At 44.9% G+C, this 16,693-nt stretch overlaps 1 protein-coding gene across 1 annotated transcript in view; it reads right to left on the bottom strand.

Moving 5' to 3' along the window:
- Nucleotides 1-16,693, bottom strand: part of RHBG (Rh family B glycoprotein) — a 47,703-nt gene that overhangs the window by 17,163 nt on the left and 13,847 nt on the right. Inside the window, exons 2-5 of the mRNA XM_089662660.1 lie at nt 5,296-5,482; nt 3,640-3,790; nt 3,241-3,388; nt 699-865 (exon numbers count right to left, since the gene is read on the bottom strand). Coding sequence (XP_089518786.1) covers nt 699-865; nt 3,241-3,388; nt 3,640-3,790; nt 5,296-5,482 — 653 coding nt within the window. The remainder of the gene's footprint in view (nt 1-698; nt 866-3,240; nt 3,389-3,639; nt 3,791-5,295; nt 5,483-16,693) is intronic.

Here is a 16,693-nt window from a genome sequence, read left to right as displayed (position 1 = left end):
AAGGTTCTGATGTGATGGGTTGCCTTTGATTTGAATGGGAACCCCTGACACAAAGGGGGGGAACTCTGATAAGATGAGGGGCCTCTGATGAGAAGAGAGGATCTCTGACATGGTGGCTGGGATGGGGGGAACCTTCAATGTAATGTGGGGACCTCTGATGTGATGGGAGAGCTCTGACATGATGGGTGAACCTCTGACATGATGGGCGAACCTCTGCTCTGATGTGATGAAGGACCTCTAATGTGATCGTGGGTCTCTGATGTGAAGAGGAGACCTCTGGCATGATGTGAGCCCTCTGATGTGATGGTGGCACCTTTGATATGATGAGGGGGCCCCTGACATGATGTGAGCCCTCTGATGTGATGGTGGCACCTTTGATACGATGAGGTGGCCCCTGACATAAAGTGACACCTTTGACATGATGTGGGGCCTCTGATGTAATAGTGGACCTCTGACATGATGGGGGGTCCTCTAATGCGAAGGGGATGTCATCAAATCAGTTGTGTGCATTGTCCCAGGCTCAGGTTTTCTATTGATAGGTAACATTGACATGTTTTACATTTCAGACTGGGGTGCCTCCAAATTTTGCCTACATTTAACGAGTGCCACCACGGAACAAAGGTTGAGAAATGCATCTTCAATGGAGTGAAGTACCGCCATTAGTTTTTGCTGGTTGGTCATCCATTTGGGCTGCTCACCATATCAAGCTTTCCTTCACCATTCAGCAAAGAGGAGAAGGCGAACGTGGCCAGCGTACAGGCGGCCAGGGAGTAGTAGGTGTTCAACACCGTCCGATGCTGGTCGTCACCATGAGCTGTGACGGCGGAGTTGAAGCTGGGCCAGAACATCCACAGGTAGATGGTTCCTAGATTGAACATTTAAAGGGTCATATTTCGATATTCTAAACACACAATTTATACCGTAGATCAGAATATTTACATTTCATGAGACTGACTTTTTAATTTTTTTTTTCAAAATTTGGCATCATTTTTACAAAAGTTATATGTTTGTTCCTGTAGCCTTGATGAAAGGGGAGTAGTGTTGCCAGTGAAACGCATTGGCTGTTTTGCGCGTTTACAACTACTTGTCCGCTAGGGGGCGCTGTTCATCAGGTTTCAATGAAATAATCATTCATGTATCTAATAGTCTCTATCTACTTATCATAAATTTATTATGATTTCAAAACTTCATTTTAAACTTGTAAAAGTAAATATATCAGAAACCTCGAAAATTCAAACTGAGCTTATTGTGAAAAATGCTTAAAGTATATCTAAAGCTTAAAATTTTGTTTTTTTTTTAAATTTAGAAAGCGATGGGAAATCCAACATTCTACAGCTGTCACCAGATCTGGAAATACAGGAAAAGCTTTCAGTGACAAGAGGATGGAGAGATTTCCTCTCACTTCCTGTTGTGTCTCCATGACAGGAAGTGAAGGGGTATCTACCCAATGGGGGAAAGAGCAAAAGAAAACACCTGGAAGGGGTTCTAAGCATTCCTTACATTATCTAAAACAAAAAAAAAAGTTGGGCTTTAGAGATACTTAATCGAGCCAAAAGGATTGGTACTTTCAGGAATATAAGCAGCTGAAATTATGTGCAAATCGTCTCCCAGCCACCCCACATCCCTTCCCAATCCCACCCCTAACATCTTGGCTTCCCTGTTGATCAGCTGGGCAAACCAAAAAATTAAAAGGGCAGGAAACAGTGAGCAAAACACTGAAACAAAGCGTAATAGTAGAGGAGGGACTAAATACCCTCCCAGCAAGCAGCATCAGGTGGAGACTGCTGGGAGGGTATTTAGTCCTCTATTATTATACTTCACTTTAGTGTTTTGCCCTGCTAGCCAGAAACTGCTTGGTATTTATCCTGCTCTTGCTTTTGCCCTGCATCCTGTACCCTGCTGCCTCCTACCTGTTCCCCTTGCCCCTGATCCCAGTCCTGTTTTCTCCCTCTCGCATCTCCAGTTTCACCCTGTTGACCTGTGTTCCTCATTTTGTATATTTTAGTTAGCTTGTTAGGTATTTTGCCTTTGGGTTATGGTACACTTGTATCCAGGGGCGGACTGACCATTTGGAAACTCGGGCACTTGCCCGAGGGACCGGGGTCAGTAGGGGGCCCCATGAGATGCCCCTGGTACCTTTTTCATAGGCTTTTTTGAGTTTGTGCAAGGACACAGGGGCCCATGATCCCCTATTGCCCAGGGGCCCCATGAGTTGTCAGTCCATCCCTGCTTGTATCTTTACATTTGCTGTGTTTTCTGTTTCCTGGTGTTTGGATGGATTTTGGTTTCACTGTAAATAAATCTTGCTTTAAATATATATAGTCTGGTCTCAGACGCCTGATGGTCGCGATAAAGATCTGGCCATCCCTGATGTTGATTCCCGATAGGTTACTTTTTTGGCCACTAATTGTGGAAAAGGCGAATGAACTGTTGATATCATCCCCAGCCTCTGCCACATACACACGCTATAGAGCCAGTTGTTGGTAGAAGCCAATTGACCTGCCTATAAATGGTGTTTTTACTGGAGGAGGCTGGAGAAACTGGATGACAGCTATACAAATATCTGTGTCCCTCACTAGGTAGACTCTTCATCTTTATTTTTATTGGTGACCATTGTCACCAGAATGGAAAGTGAGGGGGAAACCAAAAAGAGTTGTCTCTATAACAGGGGCGGACTGACAACTCATGGGGCCCCCCGGGCAATAGGGGATCATGGGGCCCCTGTGTCCTTGCCCAAACTCAAAAAAGCCTATGAAAAAGGTACCAGGGGCATCTCATGGGGCCCCCTACTGACCCCGGGCCCTCGGGCAGTGCCCGAGTTTCCAAATGGTCAGTCCACGCCTGCTCTAGAACAAAACATGAGGGGGAATCTTCAAACTGAGAAAGGATCGGTAGGACAAACAAGGCTTCCTTTAGGTGATATCATCTTGCTATATCTATGCAAATATAAAAAACATACTCAATGTGGATAATACCCTTGAGGGCACTTGGGACCAGGGGCGGACTGACCATTTGGAAACTCTGGCAGTGCCCGAGGGCCCGGGGTCAGTAGGGGGCCCCATGAGATGCCCCTGGTACCTTTTTCATAGGTTTTTTTTGAGTTTGGACAAGGACACAGGGGCCCCATGATCCCCTATTGCCCGGGGGCCCCATGAGTTGTCAGTCCGCCCCTGCTTAGGACTCCGGTGCTACAAGACAACCATGCCAACTACTGTGCCAGGAAAGCCAGCATGTACCTACCAATCATTGCAAAAAGGTCAGAGTGGTACATTGACCCCTCCCGGTGGCGGCTCTTGTCCAGGTGTGGCCTGTAAAGCACCCGTGAGACCACCAGGCCAAAATACGCTCCAAATGTATGAATGGTCATAGATCCACCAGCATCTTTGGCCTAGGGAAAAAAAAAACAGAAAAATAACAGGAAGAAATATATATTTAATAGGGTAAATCGCCCGCCCATAAAGTTAAGAAAGTTCTGTGAAAACCATTCATGATTTTGAAAGTCTACTGAACCAGCCAATGACAAGAGAGGAATTCAACAGTCTTAACAAATGGGAGTGTTTTATCTGGAGTATTCCTCAGGGGTGGGGAATTTTAGAAACCCCACCTACGCGCAACTCTCAACGTTCCCATTACACTTGCCTCAACGATGTTCAGTATAATAAACTCATTGATTCCAAAAAGCGTCACTTCAAAGAGGGTCATGACGATCAGCTGGAAAGGACTGGTTTTGCCAAGGACGGCTCCGAAGGAGATAAGGACGGCTCCAGTGCAGAAGTCCGCATTGATCATACTGCAATACAAAATACAGCATTACTCTGGCAACTTTCCATCACTTCCTGCCCCAGAGACACACAAAAAAAACACAAGAAAGAACCTCTCAAAAGTGGGAAGGTATCTCAATTTGAAGATTCCCCCTCATGTTTTGTTCAGGAGACAACTCTTTTTGGATTTCACCTCACTCTCCATTCTGGTGACAATGGTCACCAACAGGGGCGGGTTGACAACTCATGGTGCCCCCGGGCAATATGGGATCATGGGGCCCCTATGTCCTTGCCCACACTCAAAGCACACCCAAAAAAAGCCTATAAAAAAAAAAAAGGTACCAGGGGCATTTCATGGGGCCTCCTACTGACCCCGGGCCCTTGGGCAGTGCCCAAGTGTTTGAATGGTCAGTCCGCCCCTGGTCACCAATAAAGATAAAGATGGAGAGTATACCTAGTGAGGGACACAGATGACCATAGGAACTTGGCAGTTGTTGTAACCTCGGTAGGACAAACAAGGCTTTCTTTTGGTGATATCATCTTGCAACAATGTTTCAATCAACACCAGCCTCTGCCACATGCACACACATATAGAGCAAGTTGTTGGTAGAAGCCAATCAACCTACCTTTAAATGGTGTTATTACTGGAGGAGGCTAGAGAAACTGGATGTCAGCTATGCAAATATCTGTGTCCCTCACTAGGTAGACTCTCCATCTTTATTTTCATTGGTGACCATTGTCACCAGAATGGAGAGTGAGGGGAAATCCAAAAAGAGTTGTCTCTAGAACGGAACATGAGGGGGAGTCTTCAAATTAAAAAAACCTCGGTAGGTGTCAGGGTCCTGTCCACGGCAGAAGTTCTGGAAGATCTGGCATTTCTGCCAGTACTCTTCATGGACGATTTTTTTTTACTGTTGGTGGTAACGCCGGCCAATCGAATGACCTATTTTTTGTTTTTTCTATAAAAAAACAGCCGGTTTTTGACCCGTCTATGGCCTGCATTATACCAAATGTTTATTCCCACTGATGCCAGGAAAAATTCCACTCCTGCTGGTCACAGTCCGGTCCCCCTAAAGTCTGGAGGACAATAAACCTACCCCTTGTTTAGAAAGTTTGGGGAACTCTGTTCTAAAATGTCTGTGATAAGCCTGGCTACTTTATGTCATGATAGGCCAACACATTGTGCTTAATACAGGCACAATAAATAACCAGAGGTCACATAAATGATATCCTGGTCATAAATTCAGGAACTTGGGGTTTTCTTTTTATTTAAACACACTGGAGTGATAAAGATCTTGTGAAATTCCCTCCATATTGCAACAACTCAAAAGGTAAACAAGACTACAATGGAGTGGACCTTGATAAAGTCAGTTTTGTGCCAAGCACGTTGCAATAACGTTCTCTTTGTTGAGAACATCAGAGTGAATTTCAGACAAGGTGGCAGAACAGAGTAAACAAAGTTTTGTCTCTGCTGCTCGGCCAAATATCGACCCAGCTCAGGTGACCAAACTATGGATTCCCACCTCCCCCTCACCTCTCAATGCCAACGTGGATTTTGCCATCATGGAAGCCATGGAAAAAGCCTTGAATGAGCGTTGACCACTGGAGACCAAAGGCTGCGATCAGGAAATTGAACGCCACGCTGCTAAAACCGTAGCGTTTCAAGAAGGTCATCAGAAAACCGAAGCCGATAAAGATCATGGTGTGGACATCTTGGAAGCCTTTAAAAAAAACAATTAAAGATGGTAAGCCTGATGCCTAGAGAAGAGGCATGTTTCACAAGCTGGTCTGGAGAAGGGTTTCCACCTATTCTGGGAAAAAAGTCAGCCTCATAGTCTCTTTTCTATTAATGATATAGGTAGCTGGTCCTATTTTTATCAGAAAGACTAAGTTAGCAACGCTAGTCTGAAAGCAAAACAGCTTGCCAATTTACTTGAGTGGATATAGCAGCAGATTATGGGCACTAGAAGGCACACTTCTCTTTGCTATTTTGATTCTTCATCTATGGTTGGGCTTTTTTTTTCGCTGGAGCGATCGTTGCCCATCATCATCCCACGATTAACTGTTAGTAATCATTACACATATGGAACAATGGAGCAGAGCTATTATTCACAATTCTCCAAATTTGTATATGTTTCGCTATCACAAGAAGATTGTGCACCTAACCCCTCTCCAAAAAAGTTGAAAGGAGCCCAATACTGATTTTATGCCAACTTTATGCCCTGAAACTGCTATAAAAAGTAAAATAAAATAGCATGCTTCCTGACCCTCCCCCTTCCTTTTCAAATATGTAACTCTAAGTCAAAACTTTCTGTTCCCTCTATGGCAGCAATGGGCAAACTACGGCCCGCGGGCCGTATATGGCCCGGCGGACCTTTTAATCCGGCCCGCGGATACGTCGAGGGGGACAGATCCTCATAGGAGACAGATTTTCCGGAGCGGCGCGGGAAGACGGCGAGAGGAACGCGCGGAGCAAAGGTAAGTGAATTGACACGGGGGACTTAATATGGGGGATGAATTACTATATGGGGGATGAATTACTATATGGGGGATGAATTACTATATGGGGGTTGAATGACTATGGGGGATGAATTACTATATGGGGGATGAATTACTATATGGGGGTTGAATTACTATGGGGGATGAATTACTATATGGGGAATGAATTACTATATGGGGGTTGAATGACTATGGGGGATGAATTACTATGGGGGATGAATTACTATATGGGGGTTGAATTACTATGGGGGATGAATTACTATATGGGGGATAAATTACTATATGGGGGATAAACTACTATATGGGGGATGAATTACTACATGGGGGTTGAATTACTATGGGGGTTGAATTACTATATGGGGGATGAATTACTATATGGGGGATGAATTACTATGGAGGATGAATTACTATGGGGGATGAATTACTATATGGGGGTTGAATTACTATATGGGGGTTGAATTACTATGGGGGATGAATTACTATGGGGGATGAATTACTATATGGGGGATGAATTACTATGGGGGATGAATTACTATGAGGGATGAATTACTATATGGGGGATGAATTACTATGGGGGATGAATTACTATGGGGGATGAATTACTATATGGGAGATGAATTACTATATGGGGGATGAATTACTATATGGGGGATGAATTACTATGGGGGATGAATTACTATATGGGGGATGAATTACTATGGGGGATGAATTACTATATGGGGGATTAATTACTATGCTTACTATGGGGGAATATTACTATACTTACTATGGATGACACATACACATCATTCATGTACTCTTGGTCCGGCCCCCGGGTCCAATATATGAACCCATTGCGGCCCTCAAGTCAAAAAGTTTGCCCACCCCTGCTCTATGGCCAAAGGCTGGTTCTGGTACCTCCATGGCCAATGACTGGTTCTGTTCCATCCGTGGCCAATGGCTAGTCCTGTCTCCTCCGAAGCCAACGGCTGGTTCTGTTCCCTCCGTGGTCAACGGCTGGTTCTGTTCCTTTCATGGCCAACAGCTGGATCTACTCTCTCCATGGCCATTGGCTGGTTCTGTTCCCTCCATGGCCAATGGCTGGTCCTGTTCCCTCCGTGGCCAACGGCTGGTCCGGTTCCCTTCATGGCCAACGACTGGATCTGTTCCCTCCGTGGCCAACGGCTGGTCCTGTTCCCTTCATGGCCAACGACTGGATCTGTTCCCTCCATGGCCAATGACTGGATCTGTTCCCTCCATGGCCAACAACTGGATCTGTTCCCTCCATGGCCAACAACTGGATCTGTTCCCTCCATGGCCAACAACTGGATCTGTTCCCTCCATGGCCAATGACTGCATCTGTTCTCTCCATGGCCAACAACTGGATCTGTTCCCTCCATGGCCAATGACTGGATCTGTTCTCTCCATGGCTAACGACTGGATATGTTCCCTCCATGGCCAATGACTGGATCTGTTTCCTCTATGACCAATGACTGGTTCTGTCCTCTCCATGGCCAATGATTGGTTCGGTCTTCTGCATGGCCATAGCCAAAATCTTGTTCCCTGCATAGCCAAAAACTGGTTCTGCTAATCAAAGACTGCTTCCCTGTGGCCAAAATCTACGCAATAATAATTTTCTTAAAGCAAATGTGATTTCTGCTTAATTTGGCTCTAATCTTCATCTTATTTGACAACAGCTGGATCTATTCTCTCCATGGCCAATGGCTGGATCTATTCTCTCCATGGTCAATGACGGGATCTGTTCCCTCCATGGCCAACGACTGGATCTGTTCCCTCCATGGCCAATGATTGCATCTATTCTATCCATGGCCAACGGCTAGATCTATCCTCTTCGTGGCCAACAACTGGATCTATTCCCTCCATAGCCAACGACTGGATCTGTTCCCTCCATGGCCAATGACTGCATCTGTTCTCTCCATGGCCAACAACTGGATCTGTTCCCTCCATGGCCAATGACTGGATCTGTTCTCTCCATGGCTAACGACTGGATATGTTCCCTCCATGGCCAATGACTGGGTCTGTTTCCTCTATGACCAATGACTGGTTCTGTCTCCTCCATGGCCAGTGATTAGTTCTGTCTTCTCCATGACCATAGCCAAAATCTGGTTCCCTGCATAGCCACAAACTGGTTCTGCTAATCAAAGCCTGCTTCCTTCTGGTCAAAATCTATGCAACAATAATTTTCTTAAGGAAAATGTGATTTCTGCCTAATTCGGCTCCAATCTTCATCGTTTTTTACAACAGCTGGATCTATTCTCTCCATGGCCAATGACTGGATCTGTTCCCTCCATGGCTAATGACTGGATATGTTCCCTCCATGGCCAATGACTGGATATGTTCCCTCCATGGCCAATGACTGGATATGTTCCCTCCATGGCCAATGACTGGATATGTTCCCTCCATGGCCAACGACTGGATATGTTCCCTCCATGGCTAACGACTGGATATGTTCCCTCCGTGGCCAATGACTGGATCTGTTCCCGCCATGGCTGATGACTGGATCTGTTCCCTCCATGGCCATTGACTGGATATGTTCCCTCCATGGCCATTGACTGGATATGTTCCCTCTATGGCCAATGACTGGATCTGTTCCCTCCATGGCTAACGACTGGATATGTTCCCTCCATGGCCATTGACTGGATATGATCCCTCCATGGCCAAAGACTGGATATGTTCCCTCCATGGCTAATGACTTTATCGGTTCCCTCCATGGCCAACGACTGGATCTGTTCCCTCCTTGGCCAATGACTGAATCTGTTCCCTTAATAGTCAACAACTGGATCTGTTCCCTCCATGGCCAATGGCTGGTTCTGTTCTCTCCATGGCCAACGACTGGTTTTGTCCTCTCCATGGCCAATGACTGGCTCTGTTCTCTCCATGGTCAACGACTGGTTCTGTTCTCTCCATGGCCAAGGACTGGTTTTGTCCTCCCCATGGCCAACGACTGGTTCTGTTCTCTCCATGGCCAATGACTGGTTTTGTCCTCCCCATGGCCAACGACTAGACCTGTTTCCTCTATGACCAATGACTGATTCTGTCCCCTCCATGGCCAATGATTGGTTCTGTCTTCTCCATGGCCATAGCCAAAATCTGGTTCCCCACATAGCCAAAAACTGGTTCTGCTAATCAAAGCCTGCTCCCCTCTGGCCAAAATCTACGCAACATTAATTTCGTAAAGCAAAATGTGATTTCTGCCTAATCCGGCTCCGATCTTGATCTTATTTGACCCGGGACAGAATTGTTTTGGAGAAAACCTCTACAGATCGCTCTGTTTAATACACATCGAGTTTGTTCTCCCAGAAAGGACATTTTCAGTCCTCGGATGAGAGACCGAGACTAAAAGTCACTCAGGCAGAAAACTGCCAACGAGATGGAAAGTTACATCAGGCCGGAACTGTTCTCATCCTTCGCCCTTCACTGCATTTAAAAAACATTATAATAAAGAACGTAAGGAAGGAAAACATTGGCAGCAAAAACTCTGCATGTCTAGGGGCCAATCTGATATCATGTCTAGGGGCCAATCTGATATTTTTGTTTAATTTATTACAGGTATTTATATAGTGCCAAAAATGTACGCAGCGCTTTACATATGTACTGTACATGCACATCAGTCCCTGCCCAATGCAGGTTACAATGCCATACATACACATACTAGGGCCAATCTAGGCAGGAGCCACACCTTCATCACCTTCAGGGCCGGGACAAGGGGTGGGCAGGAAGGGCAGCCGCCCAGGGCTCATCAATAACATGGGGCCCTTACTGCACCCAAACTCTAGAACAGTGGTTAGTAAACAGGGCCAGGCTGTAGCTACTGCCGTAAAAATCAAGAAAATGACCACAAATGTGCAGTGCCAAATATGGACAACTGGTGAGAGGGAGCAGTGAGTGGGTCCAAGGCGGTGCACCCCTTCTACAGCACTAGGAAAGGGGAAGAGGGTGCGGTTTTGCATCCCTGCCCAGAACGCTGAACGAACCTGTCCCGGTACTGCTCACCTTCAAACCAGAGCTGTCTCCTGCAAAACCTCTTACTGGCCACAAGATGTCCTCAGTCCTCAGAGATGAATGACACCCAGTGTCACTCAACTGGGAACAGTGGGGAACAACTGAGTACAGGGTGTCATGGCCCCACCCCTGAGCAAGGCACTCTACATTCACAATGTATTGGTGCAGACAGAGGTGCACATGTCATTATCTCAGTGTTGCTCTTTGCATCATCTAGGACCACACACTCCTAGGACAAGACATAAAAAAGGATGTAGCTCATCCCATAACTGGCTGGAAGAACTAAAATAGTAAAAAAACAAAACAAAAAACCCAAAAGATAAAATGCAGCAAAAGGATAGCTCAAGGGGGAGGAGGCCACTGAGGGTGAGCCTGGTGCTGGAATTTAACGATCTGTCAAATCCATAGGCTTGCACTGTGCCCATATGGAAGAAAAATATATTTGAAATACTACAATTTTGGCCATATATATATATATATATATATATAAATATACACACACACATTGTATGTTAAAATGTGTTTTTATTACAAAATATATGAAGAAAATACATTTCAACATGTAGTGTATATGTGTATGTATGTATACTACATGTTGAAATGTGTTTTTTATATATTACAGAATATATGAAAAAAATCTTATTTTAAAAAATATATATTATTATTATTATTATACAGTATTTATTTATATATATTTTAAATATATTCTTCAGATTTATTTAAACATATAAAAAAGTCATTTTAACATATATTTTTACATAGATTTGTAAATGTATTCCAAAAATGTAGATATGTATTTTTAAAGACATACAGTATATTTCTTAAAAATATTTTTCATAAATTTTATAATGAAAATACATTTTATATATATATATATATATATATATATATATATATAAATACATATATATACTTCATGTTGAAATGCGTATATTTTGTAATAAAAACTCATTTGCGCCCTCTAGGGGGATGACTGGCAAATTTCTGTATTTAAATACGATTATGGAAAATATGGAAAAGCAAGCTTGTAAAGCAGTTTTCAGCTCATCAAAATTTACTTTAAAATACACCCAGCGATCATTTTAAAGGTGAGCAGTTTTGTGTAGAGTAATATTTTAATTGTTCTTTTTTTTTTTTTAAATCTCGCCCTCCGGCATGTGTCTGCGTATTTCTTTTTCAAGCCAGAAAGCGAGTTTTTCAGGTCCGGCCTGACAAGGTCTGGGAAATCCTAGATATATACATATATACTGCATGTTGAAATGTGTTTTTTATATATTACAAAATATATGAAAAATATAAAAAAAAAAATAAATAAATATTTTATTTTAAATATTTATTAAATATATTCTGCAGATTTTTTTAAACATAAAAAAGTAATTTTAACATATATTTGTAAATGCATTTAAAAATGTAGATTTGTATTTTTAAAGACACACAGTATATTTGAAATGTATTGTTAAAAATATTTTTCATAGATTTTGTAATGAAAATGTATTACTATATATATATATATATATATATATATATATATATAAATCTACATATATATACTGCAAATATTTTGAAATAAAAATGTACTTCAACAAACAGTGTATATATATATATTTATTGAAATATATTTTGAAATATAGTAAATACGGCCAAAATTGTAGTATTTCAAATATATGTCAATATATTTGGGAGAATATTTTTAAAATATATTTCAAATATATTTTTCTTCCACGTGGGTGAGAAGGAGCATTTGTACACAAAGATTAGGAAAAGTGTACATTCTCCACAGGAGTAGGAAGCTGAATGTGCAATCGTGTTCCGATTTTTTTTTTTGTCTTCCTTGCAGATGATTGGAAGTAATTTTTTTTTATTTATAACCTTCTCTAACCTGATCCAAATCAAATCATGCAGGAAAAACATGTACAAAATGTAATTTATAAAAAAAAAAGAAAAAAAAAAAAAGATTTCCCTTTCAATCAAAAGAGGGAGGAAAATACTCCAGCACAGGAATGGTTAATAATGGTGGTGTTTGCAAATTAAATGACTGCGCCCCCTAGGGGGATGACTGGCAAATTTCTATATTTAAATACGATTATGAAAAATATGGAAAAAGCAAACTTGTAAAGCAGTTTTCAGCTCATCGAAATTTACTTTAAAATACACCCAGCGATCATTTTAAAGGTGAGCAGTTTTGTGTAGAGTATTTTAATTGTTCTTTCTTTCTTTTTTAAATCTCGCCCTCCGGCATGTGTCTACATTCTTTCTTTTTCAAGCAGGAAGCGAGTTTTTCAGGTCCGGTGTCAAACACTCAGCTTGACAAGGTCTGTGAAATCCCACAGATGTTATTCACAGCTCTGAGGATGACAGACGAATGTGAATGTTGTTTTCCTTTCCATCACGATGACAGATCTGCAGATCCTCATACTGTACAGCAAAGCTGGAAACATGAGAAAGTGACAACCCCCAATAATGGTGTCATCAGAGTCCTTTATCACTGCCCTGTATGGCTGGAGGACTCCGCTCCTTCCTCTATAACTCTCCTCTCCTGAAATACTCTGCTCTGCTGGAGGACTCCGCTCCTTCCTCTATAACTCTCCTCTCCTGAAATACTCTGCACTGCTGGAGGACTCCGCTCCTTCCTCTATAACTCTCCTCTCCTGAAATACTCTGCGCTGCTGGAGGACTCCGCTCCTTCCTCTATAACTCCTCTCCTGAAATACTCTGCACTGCTGGAGGACTCCGCTCCTTCCTCTATAACTCCTCTCCTGAAATACTCTGCACTGCTGGAGGACTCCGCTCCTTCCTCTATAACTCTCCTCTCCTGAAATACTCTGCACTGCTGGAGGACTCCGCTCCTTCCTCTATAACTCTCCTCTCCTGAAATACTCTGCACTGCTGGAGGACTCCGCTCCTTCCTCTATAACTCCTCTCCTGAAATACTCTGCACTGCTGGAGGACTCCGCTCCTTCCTCTATAACTCCTCTCCTGAAATACTCTGCTCTGCTGGAGGACTCCGCTCCTTCCTCTATAACTCTCCTCTCCTGAAATACTCTGCGCTGCTGGAGGACTCCGCTCCTTCCTCTATAACTCTCCTCTCCTGAAATACTCTGCTCTGCTGGAGGACTCCGCTCCTTCCTCTATAACTCCTCTCCTGAAATACTCTGCGCTGCTGGAGGACTCCGCTCCTTCCTCTATAACTCTCCTCTCCTGAAATACTCTGCGCTGCTGGAGGACTCCGCTCCTTCCTCTATAACTCTCCTCTCCTGAAATACTCTGCTCTGCTGGAGGACTCCGCTCCTTCCTCTATAACTTTCCTCTCCTGAAATACTCTGCGCTGCTGGAGGACTCCTCTCCTTCCTCTATAACTCTCCTCTCCTGATATACTCTGCGCTGCTGGAGGACTCCGCTCCTTCCTCTATAACTCTCCTCTCCTGAAATACTCTGCTCTGCTGGAGGACTCCGCTCCTTCCTCTATAACTCTCCTCTCCTGAAATACTCTGCGCTGCTGGAGGACTCCGCTCCTTCCTCTATAACTCCTCTCCTGAAATACTCTGCACTGCTGGAGGACTCCGCTCCTTCCTCTATAACTCTCCTCTCCTGAAATACTCTGCACTGCTGGAGGACTCCGCTCCTTCCTCTATAACTCTCCTCTCCTGAAATACTCTGCACTGCTGGAGGACTCCGCTCCTTCCTCTATAACTCCTCTCCTGAAATACTCTGCACTGCTGGAGGACTCCGCTCCTTCCTCTATAACTCCTCTCCTGAAATACTCTGCTCTGCTGGAGGACTCCGCTCCTTCCTCTATAACTCTCCTCTCCTGAAATACTCTGCGCTGCTGGAGGACTCCGCTCCTTCCTCTATAACTCTCCTCTCCTGAAATACTCTGCGCTGCTGGAGGACTCCGCTCCTTCCTCTATAACTCCTCTCCTGAAATACTCTGCACTGCTGGAGGACTCCGCTCCTTCCTCTATAACTCTCCTCTCCTGAAATACTCTGCGCTGCTGGAGGACTCCTCTCCTTCCTCTATAACTCTCCTCTCCTGTAATACTCTGCGCTGCTGGAGGACTCCGCTCCTTCCTCTATAACTCTCCTCTCCTGATATACTCTGCTCTGCTGGAGGACTCCGCTCCTTCCTCTATACCTCTCCTGAAATACTCTGCGCTGCTGGAGGACTCCGCTCCTTCCTCTATAACTCTCCTCTCCTGAAATACTCTGCGCTGCTGGAGGACTCCGCTCCTTCCTCTATAACTCTCCTCTCCTGAAATACTCTGCACTGCTGGAGGACTCCGCTCCTTCCTCTATAACTCTCCTCTCCTGAAATACTCTGCGCTGCTGGAGGACTCCGCTCCTTCCTCTATAACTCTCCTCTCCTGAAATACTCTGCACTGCTGGAGGACTCCGCTCCTTCCTCTATACCTCTCCTGAAATACTCTGCGCTGCTGGAGGACTCCGCTCCTTCCTCTATAACTCTCCTCTCCTGAAATACTCTGCTCTGCTGGAGGACTCCGCTCCTTCCTCTATAACTCTCCTCTCCTGAAATACTCTGCTCTGCTGGAGGACTCCGCTCCTTCCTCTATAACTCTCCTCTCCTGAAATACTCTGCGCTGCTGGAGGACTCCGCTCCTTCCTCTATACCTCTCCTGAAATACTCTGCTCTGCTGGAGGACTCCGCTCCTTCCTCTATAACTCTCCTCTCCTGAAATACTCTGCTCTGCTGGAGGACTCCGCTCCTTCCTCTATAACTCCTCTCCTGAAATACTCTGCGCTGCTGGAGGACTCCGCTCCTTCCTCTATAACTCCTCTCCTGAAATACTTTGCACTGCTGGAGGACTCCGCTCCTTCCTCTATAACTCTCCTCTCCTGAAATACTCTGCGCTGCTGGAGGACTCCGCTCCTTCCTCTATAACTCTCCTCTCCTGAAATACTCTGCGCTGCTGGAGGACTCCGCTCCTTCCTCTATAACTCTCCTCTCCTGAAATACTCTGTGCTGCTGGAGGACTCCGCTCCTTCCTCTATAACTCCTCTCCTGAAATACTCTGCGCTGCTGGAGGACTCCGCTCCTTCCTCTATAACTCTCCTGAAATACTCTGCGCTGCTGGAGGACTCCGCTCCTTCCTCTATAACTCTCCTCTCCTGAAATACTTTGCACTGCTGGAGGACTCCGCTCCTTCCTCTATAACTCTCCTCTCCTGAAATACTCTGCTCTGCTGGAGGACTCCGCTCCTTCCTCTATAACTCTCCTCTCCTGAAATACTCTGCTCTGCTGGAGGACTCCGCTCCTTCCTCTATAACTCTCCTCTCCTGAAATACTCTGCGCTGCTGGAGGACTCCGCTCCTTCCTCTATACCTCTCCTGAAATACTCTGCGCTGCTGGAGGACTCCGCTCCTTCCTCTATAACTCTCCTCTCCTGAAATACTTTGCACTGCTGGAGGACTCCGCTCCTTCCTCTATAACTCTTCTCTCCTGAAATACTCTGCGCTGCTGGAGGACTCCGCTCCTTCCTCTATAACTCTCCTCTCCTGAAATACTCTGCGCTGCTGGAGGACTCCGCTCCTTCCTCTATAACTCTCCTCTCCTGAAATACTCTGCACTGCTGGAGGACTCCGCTCCTTCCTCTATAACTCCTCTCCTGAAATACTCTGCTCTGCTGGAGGACTCCGCTCCTTCCTCTATAACTCTCCTCTCCTGAAATACTCTGCACTGCTGGAGGACTCCGCTCCTTCCTCTATAACTCTCCTCTCCTGAAATACTCTGCTCTGCTGGAGGACTCCGCTCCTTCCTCTATAACTCCTCTCCTGAAATACTCTGCGCTGCTGGAGGACTCTGCTCCTTCCTCTATAACTCTCCTCTCCTGAAATACTTTGCACTGCTGGAGGACTCCGCTCCTTCCTCTATAACTCTCCTGAAATACTCTGCGCTGCTGGAGGACTCCGCTCCTTCCTCTATAACTCTCCTCTCCTGAAATACTCTGCCCTGCTGGAGGACTCCGCTCCTTCCTCTATAACTCCTCTCCTGAAATACTCTGCTCTGCTGGAGGACTCCGCTCCTTCCTCTATAACTCTCCTCTCCTGAAATACTCTGCTCTGCTGGAGGACTCCGCTCCTTCCTCTATAACTCCTCTCCTGAAATACTCTGCACTGCTGGAGGACTCCGCTCCTTCCTCTATAACTCTCCTCTCCTGAAATACTCTGCACTGCTGGAGGACTCCGCTCCTTCCTCTATAACTCTCCTCTCCTGAAATACTCTGCACTGCTGGAGGACTCCGCTCCTTCCTCTATAACTGTTTCCCTCTTTGAACCCCATTACACTCTTTATCCCATTAATGATTTCTCCCCTCCAGGATTATTCAGCTAATGATTGACTTGTGTCTCTAAAAGTGAATGTTCTGTTGAGCAGATCTCTAATCTAATAATTAGTAAAATACATTTATGTGGTGAGG

This window comes from Staurois parvus, unplaced genomic scaffold (genome assembly GCF_062004578.1).
Source record: "Staurois parvus isolate SC_StPar_1 unplaced genomic scaffold, SC_StPar_1.0 ptg001514l, whole genome shotgun sequence".
NCBI classification, from domain to species: domain Eukaryota; kingdom Metazoa; phylum Chordata; class Amphibia; order Anura; family Ranidae; genus Staurois; species Staurois parvus.
Note: the sequence above shows the minus strand (reverse complement) of the source record. Positions and strands in the feature narration are given on the sequence as shown.